The sequence below is a fragment of the Oncorhynchus masou genome, chromosome 24 (genome assembly GCF_036934945.1).
Source record: "Oncorhynchus masou masou isolate Uvic2021 chromosome 24, UVic_Omas_1.1, whole genome shotgun sequence".
NCBI lineage: Eukaryota > Metazoa > Chordata > Actinopteri > Salmoniformes > Salmonidae > Oncorhynchus > Oncorhynchus masou.
The window spans coordinates 3,374,337-3,396,836 of NC_088235.1; the positions used below are offsets into that span (position 1 = coordinate 3,374,337).

At 48.6% G+C, this 22,500-nt stretch overlaps 1 protein-coding gene across 1 annotated transcript in view; it reads left to right on the forward strand.

Annotated features, from left to right (window-relative positions):
• The window catches only part of LOC135511796 (WD repeat-containing and planar cell polarity effector protein fritz homolog), a 185,825-nt gene that overhangs the window by 115,894 nt on the left and 47,431 nt on the right, over nucleotides 1-22,500 (forward strand). Inside the window, 4 exon segments of the mRNA XM_064933259.1 lie at nucleotides 15,498-15,686; nucleotides 16,061-16,105; nucleotides 16,108-16,183; nucleotides 19,351-19,414. Of these exon segments, the coding sequence (XP_064789331.1) occupies nucleotides 15,498-15,686; nucleotides 16,061-16,105; nucleotides 16,108-16,183; nucleotides 19,351-19,414 (374 nt within the window).

The following is a 22,500-nucleotide window of genomic DNA, read 5'->3' on the forward strand; positions in this document are numbered from 1 at the left end:
GGGAGAGGGCTAGAGGTAGGGAGGAAGGGGAGGGAGGGGGTGAGACAGGGAGGGAGGGAGGGAGAAAGGGAGGGAGGGAGTTCGAAGCGGTGAGAAAGAAAGACAAGAAAGACTTGGCCTGCATCCAGGTTTTTTCATTTTCTTCTCTTCCAGAGGAGGAGGCCCTCCCTCTTGCTTCCCTCTGCCTACCAGAGTTATCTCATCTGGGCACACGTTCGATGGGGCGAGGGCTGCTCGGGGAGAGGCTACGGAAGGGCAGCTTGGTGTGTGCCGTGCTCCACACGTCCTCTGAAAGAGTCTAGTTTGTTGTTGTTTTTTTGCACAGAGAAATAAAGAGAAGACCAAGAGAGCGAGAAACGCTACTAAACGTGTTTTACAGTGTTGACACAAACTCAACATCCGAAGCGCATCGTTGAAGATGTTGTGTTTGTGTAGTTCTCTACTTGAGCTTCTTTACCTCAAGGTTTGGTGCAGCGTTTAGTGTCTCATTGCTGTTGGTTAAAAAGGTTCCTTTCCTTTGTAGTGAATAGAGACACAAAGCATAATGTCCGAGTATTTACAAGGAGGAATGGGCTGATCCCTTACAGGGAAAAGAGTCAGAGTGCAGTAATACTGCAGTACACTGAAGTTATTCTGCAATTACTGCTTCCAAAATACCACAGTCGACGGCAGTTACTGCACTTGTCCAACTGCTGTCTTTTTTTGTAAGGGACAAGATATAAACAGTCACACAGACAAACTACAGAGGCCTCATACAGCCTCTGGTTTTGGAATTCCACACACTCATTGGAATTGGATTATAGGTGCCGACCTGTTTGTTTCACTAACAGACTAGTGGTTAGGCTGCCTCTTTCTCCCCCCCCCCCAACACCCCGTTATTCACTAACAGACTAGTGGTTAGGCTGCCTCTTTCTCCCCCCCCCAACACCCCGTTATTCACTAACAGACTAGTGGTTAGGCTGCCTCTTTCTCCCCCCCAACGCAGCCAAAACCACGCCCGTTATTCACTAACAGACTAGTGGTTAGGCTGCCTCTTTCTCCCCCCAACGCAGCCAAAACCACGCCCCGTTATTCACTAACAGGCTACTGGTTAGGCTGCATCTTTCTCCCCCCCAACGCCCCGTTATTCACTAACAGACTAGTGGTTAGGCTGCATCTTTCTCCCCCCCAACACCCCGTTATTCACTAACAGACTAGTGGTTAGGCTGCCTCTTTCTCCCCCCCCCAACGCCCCGTTATTCACTAACAGACTAGTGGTTAGTTAGGCTGCCTCTTTCTCTACCCCCCCAACACCCCGTTATTCACTAACAGACTAGTGGTTAGGCTGCCTCTTTCTCTACCCCCCCAACGCCCGTTATTCACTAACAGACTAGTGGTTAGGCTGCCTCTTTCTCCCCCCAACACCCCGTTATTCACTAACAGACTAGTGGTTAGGCTGCCTCTTTCTCCCCCCCAACGCCCGTTATTCACTAACAGACTAGTGGTTAGGCTGCCTCTTTCTCTACCCCCCCAACACCCCGTTATTCACTAACAGACTAGTGGTTAGGCTGCCTCTTTCTCTACCCCCCCAACACCCCGTTATTCACTAACAGACTAGTGGTTAGGCTGCCTCTTTCTCTACCCCCCCCAACACCCCGTTATTCACTAACAGACTAGTGGTTAGGCTGCCTCTTTCTCCCCCCAACACCCCGTTATTCACTAACAGACTAGTGGTTAGGCTGCCTCTTTCTCCCCCCCAACACCCCGTTATTCACTGACAGACTAGTGGTTAGGCTGCCTCTTACTCTCCCCCCCCAACGCCCCGTTATTCACTAACAAACTAGTGGTTAGGCTGCCTCTTTCTTCCCCCCAACGCAGCCAAAACCATGCCCGTTATTCACTAACAGACTAGTGGTTAGGCTGCCTCTTTCCCCCCCAACGCAGCCAAAACCACGCCCCGTTATTCACTAACAGACTAGTGGTTAGGCTGCCTCTTCCCCCCTCCCCCAATGCAGCCAAAACCACGCCCCGTTATTCACTAACAGACTAGTGGTTAGGCTGCCTCTTTTCTCCCCCCAACGCAGCCAAAACCACGCCCGTTATTCACTAACAGACTAGTGGTTAGGCTGCCTCTTTCTCCCCCCCAACGCAGCCAAAACCACGCCCCGTTATTCACTAACAGACTAGTGGTTAGGCTGCCTCTTTCTCCCCCCCAACGCAGCCAAAACCACGCCCCGTTATTCAGAGGGGCGTTTCTGCAACGCTTTGAGCGCTCTCCAAGTCTCCCAAGTCTCCCAGTCTCCCAAGTCTCCAAGTCTCCAAGTCTCCAAGTCTCCAAGTCTCCAAGTCTCCAAGTCTCCAAGTCTCCAAGTCTCCAAGTCCCCAAGTCCCCAAGTCTCCAAGTCTCCAAGTCTCCCAAGTCTCCCAAGTCTCCCAAGTCTCCCAGTCTCCCAGTCTCCCAGTCTCCCAGTCTCCCAGTCTCCCAAGTCTCCCAAGTCTCCAAGTCTCCAAGTCTCCAAGTCTCCAAGTCTCCAAGTCTCCAAGTCTCCCAGTCTCCAAGTCTCCAAGTCTCCAAGTCTCCAAGTCTCCAAGTCTCCAAGTCTCCCAGTCTCCCAGTCTCCCAAGTCTCCCAAGTCTCCAAGTCTCCAAGTCTCCAAGTCTCCAAGTCTCCAAGTCTCCAAGTCTCCAAGTCTCCCAGTCTCCAAGTCTCCAAGTCTCCAAGTCTCCCAGTCTCCAAGTCTCCAAGTCTCCAAGTCTCCAAGTCTCCAAGTCTCCAAGTCCCCAAGTCCCCAAGTCTCCCAGTCTCCCAGTCTCCCAGTCTCCCAGTCTCCCAAGTCTCCAAGTCTCCAAGTCTCCAAGTCTCCCAGTCTCCCAGTCTCCCAGTCTCCCAGTCTCCAAGTCTCCAAGTCTCCAAGTCTCCCAGTCTCCCAGTCTCCCAGTCTCCAAGTCTCCAAGTCTCCCAAGTCTCCCAAGTCTCCCAAGTCTCCCAAGTCTCCCAGTCTCCAAGTCTCCAAGTCTCCAAGACTCCAAGTCCCCAAGTCCCCAAGTCCCCAAGTCTCCCAGTCTCCAAGTCTCCAAGTCTCCAAGTCCCCAAGTCTCCCAGTCTCCCAGTCTCCCAAGTCTCCCAGTCTCCCAGTCTCCCAGTCTCCCAGTCTCCCAAGTCTCCCAGTCTCCCAGTCTCCCAAGTCTCCCAGTCTCCCAGTCTCCAAGTCTCCCAGTCTCCCAAGTCTCCCAGTCTCCCAGTCTCCAAGTCTCCAAGTCTCCAAGTCTCCCAGTCTCCCAGTCTCCCAAGTCTCCCAAGTCTCCCAAGTCTCCCAAGTCTCCAAGTCTCCAAGTCTCCAAGTCTCCCAAGTCTCCCAAGTCTCCAAGTCTCCAAGTCTCCAAGTCTCCCAGTCTCCAAGTCTCCCAGTCTCCCAGTCTCCAAGTCTCCAAGTCTCCCAAGTCTCCAAGTCCCCAAGTCCCCAAGTCTCCAAGTCTCCCAGTCTCCCAGTCTCCAAGTCTCCAAGTCTCCCAAGTCTCCAAATCCGGAAGTGAATATCACGTAGCGTGAAATTTCAGTCACTGATTAATAACATTTGCCCTTGTATTTCAAGATTGAAAAATATAATAACATAATGTCGTGGACCGAACTAGCCATTAACATCCCTTAACGCTCAAAGACAGATTCAATGGCTGTAGCATAGCGTATTCGACTGAATGAGTAGCTAATAATTATTTGAGAAATTATGAATAATAAGCATATGCTTTTACCTGATAATAGACTACATAAGGTTTAATAAAACAACTTCAAATACTGAGCTAGTAGCGTTAAGTAGCCTAGGTTAACTTAGCTGCCCTTCAATTGAGGGAATTCAGCAGAGTTGAAGAGACAGAGAGAGACAGCAGAGACATTTTTACAACTCATTGAAACTCTGAAAATAAATACATGGGCAAATGTTACCAAACATGATAAATACAGGTCTGGATTACGGTAGGCAGCTAATTGTTAAATTCAACTTTCCATCCTTACCTTGGAAGGTCACAGTCTCTGTGCTGATCGCCTGTGAGTGAGACAACGCTAGCTAGCCAATGGGAGCGTAGTAGAACACTCCTCTGAATAACGGGGCGTGGTTTTGGCTTAACTGAGTTAGGGAAAAGACACGGTTAGCTAGACTGATTGGTGTTTCACTAGCAGGCTAGGGGTTAGGCTAGATAGACTGTTGGGTGTTTCACTAGCAGACTAGGGGTTAGGCTAGATAGACTGATTGGTGTTTCACTAGCAGGCTAGGGGTTAGGCTAGATAGACTGTTTGGTGTTTCACTAGCAGGCTAGGGGTTAGGCTAGATAGACTGTTTGGTGTTTCACTAGCAGACTAGGGGTTGGGCTAGCTAGACTGATTGGTGTTTCACTAGCAGACTAGGGGTTAGGCTAGATAGACTGTTGGGTGTTTCACTAGCAGACTAGGGGTTAGGCTAGCTAGACTGATTGGTGTTTCACTAGCAGACTAGGGGTTAGGCTAGATAGACTGTTGGGTGTTTCACTAGCAGACTAGGGGTTAGGCTAGATAGACTGTTGGGTGTTTCACTAGCAGACTAGGGGTTAGGCTAGATAGACTGTTGGGTGTTTCACTAGCAGACTAGGGGTTAGGCTAGATAGACTGTTGGGTGTTTCACTAGCAGACTAGGGGTTAGGCTAGCTAGACTGTTTGGTGTTTCACTAGCAGACTAGGGGTTAGGCTAGATAGACTGTTGGGTGTTTCACTAGCAGACTAGGGGTTAGGCTAGCTAGACTGTTTGGTGTTTCACTAGCAGGCTAGGGGTTAGGCTAGATAGACTGTTGGGTGTTTCACTAGCAGACTAGGGGTTAGGCTAGCTAGACTGTTTGGTGTTTCACTAGCAGACTAGGGGTTAGGCTAGATAGACTGTTGGGTGTTTCACTAGCAGACTAGGGGTTAGGCTAGCTAGACTGTTTGGTGTTTCACTAGCAGACTAGGGGTTAGGCTAGCTCGACTGTTTGGTGTTTCACTAGAAGACTAGTGTTTAGGCTAGCTAGACTGTTTGGTGTTTCACTAGCAGACTAGGGGTTAGGCTAGCTAGACTGATTGGTGTTTCACTAGCAGGCTAGGGGTTAGGCTAGTTAGACTGATTGGTGTTTCAATAACATACTGCGGTTTAGGCTAGCTACACTGTTGTGTGCTTCACAAGCAGGCAAGGGGTTAGGCTAGCTAGACTGTTTGGTGTTTTACTAGCAGGCTAGGGGTTAGGCCAGCTAGACTGTTTGACTAACTGACTAGGTTAGGCTAGCTAGACTGTTTGGCGTTTCGCAAGCAGGCTAGGGGTTAGGCTAGCTAGACTGTTTGGTGTTTCACAAGCAGGCTAGGGGTTAGGCTAGCTAGACTGTTTGTCACTAACAGGCTAGGGTTAGGCTAGCTAGACTGTTTGTCACTAACAGGCTAGGGGTTAGGCTAGCTAGACTGTTTGTCACTAACTGCCTAGGTTAGGCTAGCTAGACTGTTTGACTAACTGACTAGGTTAGGCTAGCTAGACTGTTTGGCATTTCAAGCAGGCTAGGGGTTAGGCTAGCTAGACTGTTTGACTAATAGGCTAGGGGTTAGGCCAGCTAGACTGTTTGGTGTTTCACAAGCAGGCTAGGGTTTAGGCTAGCTAGTCTGTTTGTCACTAACAGGCTAGGGGTTAGGCTAGCTAGTCTGTTTGTCACTAACAGGCTAGGGGTTAGGCTAGCACGTCTGTGTGTCACTAACAGGCTAGAGGTTAGGCTAGCTAGTCTGTTTGTCACTAACAGGTTAGGCTTGCTAGTCTGTTTGTCACTAACAGGCTAGGGGTTAGTCTAGCTAGACTGTTTGGTGTTAGGCTAGCTAGACTGTTGGGTGTTTGTTTAACTAGCAGGCTAGTGTGTGCATGTGTGGTGAGACTTAGCAAGGCACAGATGCTGACACACAGAACTCAGACTCACCTCATACACACACACACACACACACACACACACACACACACACACACACACACACACACACATGCTCACACACAGATCTCAGCTGATCTATTTGCCACATTAGCGGAGTCTTTAGGGGATTTGAGGGGTTTGCTAATTGTCAGTCTTTAGGGGATTTGAGAGGTTTGCTAATTGCCAGTTTGTAATTTTAATTGGGACTAACAATCCCTCCCCTCTTCCCCCGTTCATTAAATTGATTAGACAATAAGGTGGTCGTCACTTTGCCCCCTAATCATCTGACTACGTGCACCCCCACCCCACCTCACACACATACAGTACCAGTGAAAAGTTTGGACACTCCTACTCATTTCAGGGTTTTTCTTTATTGTTTACTATTTTCTACATTGTAGAATAGTCGTGAAGAAATCAAACTATGAAATAACACACATTGATAATGCCTGATGACTGCAGGTGATTGATAATGCCTGATGACTGCAGGTGATTGATAATGCCTGATGACTGCAGGTGATTGATAATGCCTGTTGACTGCATGTGATTGATAATGCCTGATGACTGCAGGTGATTGATAATGCCTGTTGACTGCATGTGATTGATAATGCCTGATGACTGCAGGTGATTGATAATGCCTTTCTTCCCTGGGATATTGAATGCAGGAAGATTATCTGACTGATGAGTATTGAAATGAGAAGGTTTTGTGCTCTTACCGGCAGGAGAGCTGCGTGTGTGTGTGTGTGTGTGTGTGTGTGTGTGTGTGTGTGTGTGTGTGTGTGTGTGTGTGTGTGTGTGTGTGTGTGTGTGTGTGTGTGTGTGTGTGTGTGTGTACGGACAGTGAAAGTGTGTGTGTGTGTGTACGGACAGTGAAGGTATGTGTGTGTGTTTGTGTGTGTGTGTATGTGTTTACGCACAGTGAAGATGTGTGGGTGTATGGACAGTGAAGGTGTGTGTGTGTGTGTGTGTACAGACAGTGAAGGTGTGTGTGTGTGTGTGTGTTTGTAAGGACAGTGAAGGTGTGTGTGTGTTTGTAAGGACAGTGAAGGTGTGTGTGTTTGTAAGGACAGTGAAGGTGTGTGTACGGACAGTGAAGGTGTGTGTACGGACAGTGAAGGTGTGTGTGTGTGTACGGACAGTGAAGGTGTGTATGTGTAAGGACTGTGAAGGTGTGTGTGTTTGTAAGGACAGTGAAGGTGTGTGTGTGTACGGACAGTGAAGGTGTGTGTGTTTATAAGGACAGTGAAGGCGTGTGTGTGTGTGTGTTTACGGACTGTGAAGGTTTGTGTGTGTATACGGACAGTGAAGGTGTGTGTGTTTGCGGACAGTGAAGGTGTGTGTGTGTTTGTAAGGACAGTGAAGGTGTGTGTGTTTGTAAGGACAGTGAAGGTGTGTGTGTTTGCGGACAGTGAAGGTGTGTGTGTTTGCGGACAGTGAAGGTGTGTGTGTGTGTAAGGACAGTGAAAGTGTGTGTGTTTGCGGACAGTGAAGGTGTATGTGTTTGCGGACAGTGAAGGTAGGTGTGTTTGCGGACAGTGAAGGTGTGTGTGTTTGCGGACAGTGAAGGTGTGTGTGTTTGCGGACAGTGAAGGTGTGTGTGTTTGCGGACAGTGAAGGTGTGTGTGTTTGCGGACAGTGAATGTGTGTGTGTTTGCGGACAGTGAAGCTGTGTGTGCAGGGCGTCTCGTTTCGTGTACAGGAAGGTTAGGTGTCGACTGCTGCAGGTGAAAATTCAGGTAATTGAGATCATATGGTACACTCCTGACTGTCGTGCAACCAAGAGGGCATCAGGAGCCACACACACACACACACACACACACACACACACACACACACACACACACACACACACACACACACACACACACACACACACACACACATACACACATGGTACACTCCTGACTGTCGTGCAACCAAGAGGGCATTACAGTTGAAGTCAGAAGTTTACATACACTTAGGTTGGAGTCATTAAAACACGTTTTTCAACCACTCCACAAATTTCTTGTTAACAAACTATAGTTTTAGCAAGTCGGTAAGGACATCTACTTTGTGCATGGCGCAAGTCATTTTTCCAACAATTGTTTACAGACAGATTATTTCACTTATAATTCACTGTATCACAATTCCAGTAGGTCAGAAGTTTACATACACTAAGTTGACTGTGCCTTTAAACAGCTTGGACAATTCCAGAAAGTGATGTCATGGCTTTAGAAGCTTCTGATAGGCTAATTGACATCATTTGAGTCAATTGGAGGTGTACCTGTGGATGTATTTCAAGGCCTACCTTCAAACTCAGTGCCTCTTTGCTTGACATCATGAGAAAATCAAAAGAAATTAGTCAAGACCTCAGAAAAAAATTGTAGATCTACACAAGTCTGGTTCATCCTTGGGAAAAATGTCCAAATGCCTGAAGGTACCACGTTCATCTGTACAAACCATAGTACGCAAGTATAAACACCATGGGACCACACAGCTGTTATAGCGCTCAGGAAGGAGACGCGTTCTGTCTCCTAGAGATTAACGTACTTTGGTGCGAAAATTGCAATTCAACCTTGTGAAGATGCTGGAGGAAACAGGTACAAAAGTATCTATATCCACAGTAAAACGAGTCCTATATCAGCATAACCTGAAAGGCCAATCAGCAAGGAAGAAGCCACTGATCCTAAACCGCCATAAAAAAGCCAGACTACGGTTTGCAACTGCACATGGGGACGAAGATCGGACTTTTTGGAGAAATGCCCTCTGGTCTGATGAAACAAAAATAGAATTGTTTGGCCATAATGACCATCGTTATGTTTGTTGGAAAAGGGGGATGCTTGCAAGCCGAAGAACACCATCCCAATCGTGAAGCACGGGGGTGGCAGCATCATGTTGTGGGGTAGCTTTGCTGCAGGAGGGACTGTTGCACTTCACAAAATAGATGGCATCATGAGCAAGGACAATTACCTTTGTTTTTTTAACCTTTATTTTACTAGGCAAGTCAGTTAAGAACAAATTCTTATTTTCAATGACGGCCTAGGAACAGTGGGTTAACTGCCTGTTCAGGGGCAGAACGACAGATTTTGTACCTTGTCAGCTCGGGGATTTGAACTTGCAACCTTTCGGTTACTAGTCCAATGCTCTAACCACTAGGCTACACTGCCACCTGAAATCAGGTGGAAGACAATGTCTCCTCTCTCTGGTCAGTCTCACCGGAGGAAAGGAAGGAGAGAGCAGGTGGAAGACAGTGTCTCCTTTCTCTGGTCAGTCTCACCGGAGGAAAGGAAGGAGAGAGCAGGTGGAAGACAGTGTCTCCTCTCTCTGGTCAGTCTCACCGGAGGAAAGGATGGAGAGAGCAGGTGGAAGACAGTGTCTCCTCTCTCTGGTCAGTCTCACCGGAGGAAAGGAAGGAGAGAGCAGGTGGAAGACAGTGTCTCCTCTCTCTCTGGTCAGTCTCACCGGAGGAAAGGAAGGAGAGAGCAGGTGGAAGACAGTGTCTCCTTTCTCTGGTCAGTCTCACCGGAGGAAAGGAAGGAGAGAGCAGGTGGAAGACAGTGTCTCCTCTCTCTGGTCAGTCTCACCGGAGGAAAGGAAGGAGAGAGCAGGTGGAAGACAGTGTCCCTTCTCTCTGGTCAGTCTCACCGGAGGAAAGGAATTATGTGGATATATCGAAGCAACATCTCAAGACATCAGTCAGGAAGTTAAAGCTTGGTCACAAATGGGTCTTCCAAATTGACAATTACCCCAAGCATACTTCCAAAGTTGTGGCAAAATGGCTTAAGGACAACAAAGTCAAGGTATTGGAGTGCCATCACAAAGCCCTGACCTCAATCCCACAGAACATTTGTGGGCAGAACTGAAAAAGCGAGGCGGCCTACAAACCTGACTCAGTTACACCAGCTCTGTCATGAGGAATGGGCCAAAATTCACCCAACTTATTGTAGGAAGCTTGTGGAAGCCGACCCGAAACGTTTTACCCAAGGTAAACAATTTTTAGGCAATGCTACCAAATTCTAATTGAGTGTATGTAAACTTCTGACCCACTGGGAATGTGATGAAAGAAATAAAAGCTGAAAGAAATAATTCTCTCTACTATTAATCTGACATTTGACATTCCTAAAATAAAGTGGTGATCCTAACTGACCTAAGACAGGGAATTTTTACTAAGATTAAATGTCAGGAATTGTGAAAAACTGAGTTTAAATGTATTTGGCTAAAGTGTATGTAAACTTCCGACTTCAAATGTATACACAGAGCTCTCTCGACACACTCACACAAGTATCAGAAATCTCACACACACACACACACACACACACACACACACACACACACACACACAGAGAGAGACAAAATACATATTGAAAATACATATTGAAAATACATATTTTAATCGTCTTGTGCCCGCTACTTAAATCTTACAAGGTTAGGTTTAGAGCAGTGGTCACCAACCGGTCGATATTAAAGACATTTCTGTAGAAAAGCCAAGTGGTCACCAACCAGTCGATATTAAAGACATTTCTGTAGAAAAGCCAACGATAAACAAGGTTAGGTTTAGAGCAGTGGTCACCAGCCAGGTCGATATTAAAGACATTTCTGTAGAGAATCCAACAATAAACAAGGTTTTCCTATTTTGAACCATTTAATGTTTCTGAAAAGACAAACTGCACCCGGTGGACCTGGAGATCTGTGGCTGAATCAGGACACGCCTACTGTGCTGGCCAATCGGATAGCTCAAATCACCATGCCTACAGCTTCCACAGCCACAGCCACAGCAAAGTTGTCAAAGAATGAGTGAGTTCATGTTTGTTTTTATTCAGGACTGTCAACACTGTTTTTATGAGTGAGTTCATGTTTGTTTTTATTCACGACTGTCAACACTGTTTTATGAGTGAGTTTATGTTTGTTTTTATTCAGGACTGTCAACACTGTTTTTATTCAGGACTGTCAACACTGTTTTTATTCAGGACTGTCAACACTGTTTTTTATTCAGGACCGTCAACACTGTTTTTATTCAACACTGTTACAACACATAAAACACGCTTCTCCCTACTTCCACTCGCGCTGCAATGAATGAGTAACGATGTGTATCGAGAGCCCTGTGTCTTTATTATTATTAGCAGCTTGTCCTGTCTATTTGAATGTCAAGGAATATTTCCCTTTCTCTGGTCATAGGAACAACATGAATTTGTGCCTGAGGCAGATGCGGTGGAAGACAGTGTCTCCTCTCTCTGGTCAGTCACACCAGAGGAAAGGAAGGAGAGAGCAGGTGGAAGACAGTGTCCCCTCTCTCTGGTCAGTCTCACCGGAGGAAAGGAAGGAGAGAGCAGGTGGAAGACAGTGTCTCCTCTCTCTGGTCAGTCACACCAGAGGAAAGGAAGGAGAGAGCAGGTGGAAGACAGTGTCTCCTCTCTCTGGTCAGTCTCACCGGAGGAAAGGAAGGAGAGAGCAGGTGGAAGACAGTGTCCCCTCTCTCTGGTCAGTCTCACCGGAGGAAAGGAAGGAGAGAGCAGGTGGAAGACAGTGTCCCCTCTCTCTGGTCAGTCTCACCGGAGGAAAGGAAGGAGAGAGCAGGTGGAAGACAGTGTCCCCTCTCTCTGGTCAGTCTCACCGGAGGAAAGGAAGGAGAGAGCAGGTGGAAGACAGTCTCCTCTCTCTGGTCAGTCTCACCGGAGGAAAGGAAGGAGAGAGCAGGTGGAAGACAGTGTCCCCTCTCTCCTGTCAGTCTCACCGGAGGAAAGGAAGGAGAGAGCAGGTGGAAGACAGTGTCTCCTCTCTCTGGTCAGTCTCACCAGAGGAAAGGAAGGAGAGAGCAGGTGGAAGACAGTGTCTCCTCTCTCTGGTCAGTCTCACCGGAGGAAAGGAAGGAGAGAGCAGGTGGAAGACAGTGCCTCCTCTCTCTGGTCAGTCTCACCGGAGGAAAGGAAGGAGAGAGCAGGTGGAAGACAGTGTCTCCTCTCTCTGGTCAGTCTCACCAGAGGAAAGGAAGGAGAGAGCAGGTGGAAGACAGTGTCTCCTCTCTCTGGTCAGTCTCACCGGAGGAAAGGAAGGAGAGAGCAGGTGGAAGACAGTGTCTCCTCTCTCTGGTCAGTCTCACCGGAGGAAAGGAAGGAGAGAGCAGGTGGAAGACAGTGTCTCCTCTCTCTGGTCAGTCTCACCGGAGGAAAGGAAGGAGAGAGCAGGTGGAAGACAGTGTCTCCTCTCTCTGGTCAGTCTCACCGGAGGAAAGGAAGGAGAGAGCAGGTGGAAGACAGTGTCTCCTCTCTCTGGTCAGTCTCACCGGAGGAAAGGAAGGAGAGAGCAGGTGGAAGACAGTGTCTCCTCTCTCTGGTCAGTCTCACCGGAGGAAAGGAAGGAGAGAGCAGGTGGAAGACAGTGTCTCCTCTCTCTGGTCAGTCTCACCGGAGGAAAGGAAGGAGAGAGCAGGTGGAAGACAGTGTCTCCTCTCTGGTCAGTCTCACCGGAGGAAAGGAAGGAGAGAGCAGGTGGAAGACAGTGTCTCCTCTCTCTGGTCAGTCTCACCGGAGGAAAGGAAGGAGAGAGCAGGTGGAAGACAGTGTCTCCTCTCTCTGGTCAGTCTCACTGGAGGAAAGGAAGGAGAGAGCAGGTGGAAGACAGAGTCTCCTCTCTCTGGTCAGTCTCACCGGAGGAAAGGAAGGAGACAGCAGGTGGAAGACAGTGTCTCCTCTCTCTGGTCAGTCTCACTGGAGGAAAGGAAGGAGAGAGCAGGTGGAAGACAGTGTCTCCTCTCTCTGGTCAGTCTCACCGGAGGAAAGGAAGGAGAGAGCAGGTGGAAGACAGTGTCTCCTCTCTCTGGTCAGTCTCACTGGAGGAAAGGAAGGAGAGAGCAGGTGGAAGACAGTGTCTCCTCTCTCTGGTCAGTCTCACTGGAGGAAAGGAATGAGAGAGCAGGTGGAAGACAGTGTCTCCTCTCTCTGGTCAGTCTCACCGGAGGAAAGGAAGGAGAGAGCAGGTGGAAGACAGTGTCTCCTCTCTCTGGTCAGTCTCACTGGAGGAAAGGAAGGAGAGAGCAGGTGGAAGACAGTGTCTCCTCTCTCTGGTCAGTCTCACTGGAGGAAAGGAAGGAGAGAGCAGGTGGAAGACAGTGTCTCCTCTCTCTGGTCAGTCTCACCGGAGGAAAGGAAGGAGAGAGCAGGTGGAAGACAGTGTCTCCTCTCTCTGGTCAGTCTCACCGGAGGAAAGGAAGGAGAGAGCAGGTGGAAGACAGTGTCTCCTCTCTCTGGTCAGTCTCACTGGAGGAAAGGAAGGAGAGAGCAGGTGGAAGACAGTGTCTCCTCTCTCTGGTCAGTCTCACCGGAGGAAAGGAAGGAGAGAGCAGGTGGAAGACAGTGTCTCCTCTCTCTGGTCAGTCTCACTGGAGGAAAGGAAGGAGAGAGCAGGTGGAAGACAGTGTCTCCTCTCTCTGGTCAGTCTCACTGGAGGAAAGGAAGGAGAGATCAGGTGGAAGACAGTGTCTCCCTCTCTGGTCAGTCTCACTGGAGGAAAGGAAGGAGAGAGCAGGTGGAAGACAGTGTCTCCTCTCTCTGGTCAGTCTCACCGGAGGAAAGGAAGGAGAGAGCAGGTGGAAGACAGTGTCTCCTCTCTCTGGTCAGTCTCACCGGAGGAAAGGAAGGAGAGAGCAGGTGGAAGACAGTGTCTCCTCTCTCTGGTCAGACTCACTGGAGGAAAGGAAGGAGAGAGCAGGTGGAAGACAGTGTCTCCTCTCTCTGGTCAGTCTCACCGGAGGAAAGGAAGGAGAGAGCAGGTGGAAGACAGTGTCTCCTCTCTCTGGTCAGTCTCACCAGAGGAAAGGAAGGAGAGAGCAGGTGGAAGACAGTGTCTCCTCTCTCTGGTCAGTCTCACCGGAGGAAAGGAAGGAGAGAGCAGGTGGAAGACAGTGTCTCCTCTCTCTGGTCAGTCTCACCGGAGGAAAGGAAGGAGAGAGCAGGTGGAAGACAGTGTCTCCTCTCTCTGGTCAGTCTCACCAGAGGAAAGGAAGGAGAGAGCAGGTGGAAGACAGTGTCTCCTCTCTCTGGTCAGTCTCACCGGAGGAAAGGAAGGAGAGAGCAGGTGGAAGACAGTGTCTCCTCTCTCTGGTCAGTCTCACCGGAGGAAAGGAAGGAGAGAGCAGGTGGAAGACAGTGTCTCCTCTCTCTGGTCAGTCTCACCGGAGGAAAGGAAGGAGAGAGCAGGTGGAAGACAGTGTCCCTTCTCTCTCTGGTCAGTCTCACCAGAGGAAAGGAAGGAGAGAGCAGGTGGAAGACAGTGTCCCTTCTCTCTGGTCAGTCTCACCAGAGGAAAGGAAGGAGAGAGCAGGTGGAAGACAGTGTCTCCTCTCTCTGGTCAGTCTCACCGGAGGAAAGGAAGGAGAGAGCAGGTGGAAGACAGTGTCTCCTCTCTCTGGTCAGTCTCACCGGAGGAAAGGAAGGAGAGAGCAGGTGGAAGACAGTGTCTCCTCTCTCTGGTCAGTCTCACCAGAGGAAAGGAAGGAGAGAGCAGGTGGAAGACAGTGTCTCCTCTCTCTGGTCAGTCTCACCGGAGGAAAGGAAGGAGAGAGCAGGTGGAAGACAGTGTCTCCTCTCTCTGGTCAGTCTCACCGGAGGAAAGGAAGGAGAGAGCAGGTGGAAGACAGTGTCTCCTCTCTCTGGTCAGTCTCACCAGAGGAAAGGAAGGAGAGAGCAGGTGGAAGACAGTGTCTCCTCTCTCTGGTCAGTCTCACCGGAGGAAAGGAAGGAGAGAGCAGGTGGAAGACAGTGTCTCCTCTCTCTGGTCAGTCTCACCGGAGGAAAGGAAGGAGAGAGCAGGTGGAAGACAGTGTCTCCTCTCTCTGGTCAGTCTCACCGGAGGAAAGGAAGGAGAGAGCAGGTGGAAGACAGTGTCCCTTCTCTCTCTGGTCAGTCTCACCAGAGGAAAGGAAGGAGAGAGCAGGTGGAAGACAGTGTCCCTTCTCTCTGGTCAGTCTCACCTGAGGAAAGGAAGGAGAGAGCAGGGACCGTGAGATGCTGACCCTCTGCTGAAACTAATGCCGCGTTCAAAACAACTGGGAACTCAGAACTCTCAAATCTCCGACTTCGGTGCTTTCAAAACAACTGGGAACACGAGAGAAAAACGATATCCAACTGGGGAAAGATTCCAACTCTGGAACTCGTTCTTCATTCTAGAGCTTTGACTTTCCGACCTGAAGATCACTGACATCATGATTTGACCTCGTATGTTTCTGAGTTCCTGGTTGTCTTCAAAGCACCATGACCTTCAGATGCATGTACCATCAGTCCAGTAAAATAAAAAAGATAATTATTTCAATTTGTGGTCAGCTCTGCTTTGCAAGTGCCACACCAGTTTATATATATCATATAATCTGAGAATAACAGTATTGGCAGGCCAGGCATATAGCCAATATGCTGTGATAATGTAGATCTCAGCTTGCTTTTGGACTGCGAAAGTGATCTTGACTTAGAAAAGGTTGGTGACCATTGGTTTAGAGCTAGTTGTTCAAATCCAATGTTTATGACAGAAAGTGTGTAGTGTAGCCTGTCCAGTAGTGACGTCCAGTGTCCTTCACCTTCTCCCTAATCCATCTCTCCCTCTTCCCTCTTCAGGTGCTCTGTCAGGGGGTCAGCTGGGTCCAGGAGAGCTGTTGCAACAGAGGTTACGCTGTGGCCAGGTGGACCAGGCTCTAGGAATTCTGGGAGCCATGGAGTGGAGCACTATGGGAACAGAGTGTTACCGGGCACTGACCTCTGTCACAGACTACCTGCTGAGGCTAGAGCTGGACCAGACCAGAGAGGGTGAGACCGGGGCAATGCATTCATCAATCTGTCACTTGGGCTGCGTTTACACAGTCAACCCAGTTCTGGTCATCTGCCTAATTATTGGCAAAAGAGATGATCTGATTGGTCAAAAGACCAATTTGTGAAAAATTGCTGCTTGTGTAAATGTAGCTTTAGTCAATCAAGTAATCAGTCCAGCAAACTGTAAATCAATCAATCAATAAATCAGTTGACTAATGTATCAGTCAATCAACCAAATATAGTAAACCATCAAATTATTAAATCAATGCATTAATCAATCTATTAATCAACCGACCAGTCGGTCAGTCAGTCAATCAATCAACCAGTCAATCAGTAAACCAATCAAATGAATGTTTATTTCCTGTCTGTAGTCCAGTTGGAGGCAGCTCTGGGTGTGTTCTACGCTCCGCCCCGCCCCTCTCTGACTCGGTGGTTCTAGAATACAGAGGGCCAATCAGCAAGTACGCCCGACGCTTCTTCCACCACCTACTCAGGTAACCCAGCCCCCTACAGTATAACCCACCCACTCGGGTAACCACACCTCCTATACACTTAACCACACCCACCAAGGTCTGCCAAATGGAAGAAAAAACATTCACCTTTCATTTAAATACAATCATAATTTTTCTGTCATCTTAGATTTACATTTGAGTCTTTTAGCAGACGCTCTTATCCAGAGAGACTAACAGTTAATTGGGTTAATTAGCTAGGTGAGACAACCACATGTCAGTCACAGTGCATTTGGAAAGTATTCAGACCCCTGGGCTTTTTCCACATTCTGTTACGGCCTTATTCTAAAATGGATTACATTGTTCGTTTTTTCTCATCAATCTTTTTATTATATTTTTTATTTTAATTTTACCCCCTTTTCTCCCCAATTTCGAGGTATCCAATTGTTTAGTAGTTACTATCTCGTCTCATCTCTACACATCCCGAACGTCCGACTTCAACTGTATATAAACTCAATTCTGGGTTAGTTTTGTTGGTGTATACATACACATTACTGGTGCGGCAGGTAGCCTAGTGGTTAGAGCGTTGGGCCAGTAACCAGCAGGTAGCCTAGTGGTTAGAGCGTTGGGCCAGTAACCAGCAGGTAGCCTAGTGGTTAGAGCGTTGGGCCAATAACGAGCAGGTAGCCTAGTGGTTAGAGCGTTGGGCCAGTAACCAGCCGGTAGCCTAGTGGTTAGAGCGTTGGGCCAGTAACCAGCAGGTAGCCTAGTGGTTAGAGTATTGTGCCAGTAACCAACAGGTAGCCTAGTGGTTAGAGCATTGTGCCAGTAAACAGCAGGTTGCCTAGTGGTTAGAGCATTGCGCCAGTAACCAACAGGTAGCCTAGTGGTTAGAGCGTTGGGCCAGTAACCAGCAGGTAGCCTAGTGGTTAGAGCGTTGGGCCAGTAACCAGCCGGTAGCCTAGTGGTTAGAGCTTTGGGCCAGTAACCAGCAGGTAGCCTAGTGGTTAGAGTATTGTGCCAGTAACCAACAGGTAGCCTAGTGGTTAGAGCATTTTGCCAGTAACCAGCAGGTCGCCTAGTGGTTAGAGCATTGTACCAGTAACCAACAGGTAGCCTAGTGGTTAGAGCGTTGGGCCAGTAACCAGCAGGTAGCCTATTGGTTAGAGCGTTGGGCCAGTAACCAGCAGGTAGCCTAATGGTTAGAGCGTTGGGCCAATAACCAGCAGGTAGCCTAGTGGTTAGAGCGTTGGGCCAGTAACCAGCCGGTAGCCTAGTGGTTAGAGCGTTGGGCCAATAACCAGCAGGTAGCCTAGTGGTTAGAGTGTTGGGCCAGTAACCAGCAGGTAGCCTAGTGGTTAGAGCGTTGGGCCAGTAACCAGCAGGTTGCCTAGTGGTTAGAGCATTGGACCAGTAACCAGCAGGTAGCCTAGTGGTTAGAGTGTTTTGGTCCAGTAACCAGCAGGTAGCCTAGTGGTTATGGTGTTGGGCCAGTAACCAGCAGGTAGCCTAGTGGTTAGAGCGTTGGACTAGTAACCAGCAGGTAGCCTAGTGGTTAGAGTGTTGGGCAAGTAACCAGCAGGTAGCCTAGTGGTTAGAGTGTTGGGCCAGTAACCAGCAGGTAGCCTAGTGGTTAGAGCGTTGGACCAGTAACCAGCAGGTAGCCTAGTGGTTAGAGCGTTGGACCAGTCACCAGCAGGTAGCCTAGTGGTTAGAGCGTTGGACCAGTAACCTGCAGATAGCCTAGTGGTTAGAGCGTTGGGCCAGTAACCAGCAGGTAGCCCAGTGGTTAGAGTGTTGGGCCAGTAACCAGCAGGTAGCCTAGTGGTTGGTGTTGGGCCAGTAACCAGCAGGTAGCCTAGTGGTTGGTGTTGGGCCAGTAACCAGCGGGTAGCCTAGTGGTTAGAGTGTTGGGCCAGTAACCAGCAGGTAGCCTAGTGGTTAGAGCGTTGGGCCAGTAACCAACAGGTAGCCTAGTGGTTAGAGCGTTGGGCCAGTAACCAGCAGGTAGCCTAGTGGTTAGAGCGTTGGGCCAGTAACCAACAGGTAGCCTAGTGGTTAGAGCGTTGGGCCAGTAACCAGCAGGTAGCCTAGTGGTTAGAGCGTTGGGCCAGTAACCAGCAGGTAGCCTAGTGGTTAGAGCGTTGGACCAGTCACCAGCAGGTAGCCTAGTGGTTAGAGCGTTGGACCAGTAACCAGCAGATAGCCTAGTGGTTAGAGCGTTGGGCCAGTAACCAGCAGGTAGCCCAGTGGTTAGAGTGTTGGGCCAGTAACCAGCAGGTAGCCTAGTGGTTGGTGTTGGGCCAGTAACCAGCAGGTAGCCTAGTGGTTAGAGCGTTGGGCCAGTAACCAGCAGGTAGCCCAGTGGTTAGAGTGTTGGGCCAGTAACCAGCAGGTAGCCTAGTGGTTGGTGTTGGGCCAGTAACCAGCAGGTAGCCTAGTGGTTAGAGCGTTGGGCCAGTAACCAGCAGGTAGCCCAGTGGTTAGAGTGTTGGGCCAGTAACCAGCAGGTAGCCTAGTGGTTGGTGTTGGGCCAGTAACCAGCAGGTAGCCTAGTGGTTAGAGTGTTGGGCCAGTAACCAGCAGGTAGCCTAGTGGTTGGTGTTGGGCCAGTAACCAGCGGGTAGCCTAGTGGTTAGAGTGTTGGGCCAGTAACCAGCAGGTAGCCTAGTGGTTAGAGCGTTGGGCCAGTAACCAGCAGGTAGCCTAGTGGTTAGAGTGTTGGGCCAGTAACCAACAGGTAGCCTAGTGGTTAGAGTGTTGGGCCAGTAACCAACAGGTAGCCTAGTGGTTAGAGTGTTGGACCAGTAACCAGCAGGTAGCCTAGTGGTTAGAATGTTGGGCCAGTAACCAGCAGGTAGCCTAGTGGTTAGAGCGTTGGACTAGTAACCGAAAGGTTGCAAAATCAAATCCCTGAGCTGACAAGGTAAAAATCTGTCGTTCTGCCCCTGAACAAGGCAGTTAACCCACTGTTCCTAGGATTGTAAATAATAATTATTCATCTTAACTGACTTGCCTAGTTAAATAAAGGTTGCATTTAAAATACAAAAATATATAATTACTGTGTTAATTTTGTTGGTGACATGCCAGACACAGGAGACGTCTCCACAGTCTATTTTACTGTCTGTACAGAAACACTTAACTCAACCTGCAGGTGTAATGCTTTTTTAATGTGTTAATGTCTTCTAATCCAGTTTATGTTATGTCTGCAGACACCAGCGCTTTGAGAAGGCCTTCCTGCTGGCGGTTGACATTGGAGCTAGAGACCTGTTTATGGTGAGGCAGTCTGTCTTTTCCTCCTCTCCCCCCTCTCTCTCTCTCTCTCTCTCTCCTCTCCTCTCTCCTCTCTCTTTCTCTCCCTCTCCTCTCTCTCTCTCCTCTCTCTATCTTTCTCTCCCTCTCCTCTCTCTCTCTCCTCTCTCTCTATATATATTTCTCTCTCTCTCTCTGTCTGTCTGTTTTTCTGTCTGTTCGTCTGTCTGTCTGTCTGTCTGTCTGTCACTCTCTCTCTCTCTCCTCTCTCCTCTCTCTCTCTCTGTCTGTCTGTCTGTCTGTCTGTCTGTCTGTCTGTCTGTCTGTCTGTCACTCTCTCTCTCTCTCTCTCTCTCTCTCTCTCTCTCTCTCTCTCTCTCTCTCTCTCTCTCTCTCTCCTCTCTGTCTGTCTGGCTGTCTGTCTGTCTGTCTGTCACTCTCTCTCTCTATATATATATATATATATATATATATGTCTGTCTGTCTGTCTGTCTGTCTGTCTGTCTGTCTCTCTCTCTCTCTCTCTCTCTCTCTCTCTCTCTCTCATTCTTTTGTTCCTCTTCTCTCTACTCTCCACTCCTCTCTTCTCTCTACTCTCCTCTACTCTTGTCTCCTCCTCTCCTTGTGTCTTCTCATCTTCTCCTTGTCTCTCTGTCATGGTGAGTAACAGGTGGAGGGGCCTTGTGATCTGAACACTTTTCTCTTCCCTCTCCTCCTCTCACCTCTCTTCTTCTCGCTCGCCCTTTCTTTCGCTCTACTGTGAAACGGTCTTGTATGTCTGACCCCTTTCTTTGTGGGGGCCCTTTTTTGCTTCACCCTCCATGCATCAACAACGTGCCCCCCCCCCCCCCCCTCAGCCATTTAATGTTCACTCTTTGCACCTCCTCTCTCACCTCCTCCCCCCTACTCCCATCACACTGATAGCAATAGGTTCCAATTCACTCGCCACTAAGTAGAGCCGCTGAGATGCCGAATTGAAAAGGTGGAGCCGAAGATATGGACCTTGAAAGAACACAGAGAGAGAGAGGAGTGAGGCAAGAGAGAAGGAGAGAGCCCATTGCCCTTTATGGTTGTGAGGTCTGGGGTCCGCTCACCAACCAAGACTTCACAAAATGGGACAAACACCAAATTGAGACTCTGCACGCAGAATTCTGCAAAAATATCCTCAGTGTACAATGTAGAACACCAAACAATGCATGCAGAGCAGAATTAGGCCGATACCCACTAATTATCAAAATCCAGAAAAGAGCAGTTAAATTCTATAACCACCTAAAAGGAAGCGATTCCCAAACCTTCCACAACAAAGCCATCACCTACAGAGAGATGAACCTGGAGAAGAGTCCCCTAGGCAAGCTGGTCCTGGGGCTCTGTTCACAAACACACCCTACAGAGCCCCATGACAGCAGCACAATTAGACCCAACCAAATCATGAGAAAACAAAAAGATAATTACTTGACACATTGGAAAGAATTAACAAAAAAACAGAGCAAACTAGAATGCTATTTGGCCCTACACAGAGAGTACACAGCGGCAGAATACCTGACCACTGTGACTGACCCAAAATTAAGGAAAGCTTTGACTATGTACAGACTCAGCGAGCATAGCCTTGCTATTGAGAAAGGCCGCCGTAGGCAGACATGGCTCTCAAGAGAAGACAGGCTATGTGCTCACTGCCCACAAAATGAGGTGGAAACTGAGCTGCACTTCCTAACCTCCTGCCCAATGTATGACCATATTAGAGAGACATATTTCCCTCAGATTACACAGATCCACAAAGAATTCGAAAACAAATCCAATTTTGAAAAACTCCCATATCTACTGGGTGAAATTCCACAGTGTGCCATCAGAGCAGCAAGATTTGTGACCTGTTGCCACGAGAAAAGGGCAACCAGTGAAGAACACGCACCATTGTAAATACAACACATATCTATGCTTATTTATTTTATCTTGTGTCCTTTAACATTTGCACATTGTAAAAACACTGTATATATATAATATGACATTTGTAATGTCTTTATTGTTTTGAAACTTCTGTATGTGTGATGTCTACTGTTAATTTTTATTGTTTATTTCACTTTATATATTATATACCTTACTTGCTTTGGCAATGTTAACACATGTTTCCCATGCCAATAAAGCCCCTTGAATTGAATTGAATTGAGAGGAGAGACCAAAGGAGAGAGGAGAGACCGAAGGAGAGAGGAGAGACCGAAGGAGAGAGGAGGGGGTGGAGGGAAAGGAGACCTCCTCTGTCACCTAGGAGACAAGCCAGAGAAAGGATACCTCCTCTGTCACCTAGGAGACATACTAGAGAAAGGAGACCTCCTCTGTCGCCTAGGAGACATACTAGAGAAAGGAGACCTCCTCTGTTACCTAGGAGACATACTAGAGAAAGGAGACCTCATCTGTCACCTAGGAGACATACTAGAGAAAGGAGACCTCCTCTGTCACCTAGGAGACATTCCAGAGAAAGGAGACCTCCTCTGTCACCTAGGAGACATTCTAGAGAAAGGAGACCCCATCTGTCACCTAGGAGACATACTAGAGAAAGGAGACCCCCTCTGTCACCTAGGAGACATACTAGAGAAAGGAGACCTCCTCTGTCACCTAGGAGACATTCCAGAGAAAGGAGACCTCCTCTGTCACCTAGGAGACATTCTAGAGAAAGGAGACCTCATCTGTCACCTAGGAGACATACTAGAGAAAGGAGACCTCCTCTGTCACCTAGGAGACATACTAGAGAAAGGAGACCTCCTCTGTCACCTAGGAGACATTCCAGAGAAAGGAGACCTCCTCTGTCACCTAGGAGACATTCTAGAGAAAGGAGACCTCCTCTGCCGCCTAGGAGACATACTAGAGAAAGGAGACCTCCTCTGTCACCTAGGAGACATTCTAGAGAAAGGAGACCTCCTCTGTCACCTAGGAGACATACCAGAGAAAGGAAACCTCCTCTGTCACCTAGGAGACATACTAGAGAAAGGAGACCTCCTCTGTCACCTAGGAGACATACTAGAGAAAGGTGACCTCCTCTGTCACCTAGGAGATAAGCCAGAGAAAGGAGACCTCCTCTGTCACCTAGGAGACATACTTGAGAAAGGAGCCCTCCTCTG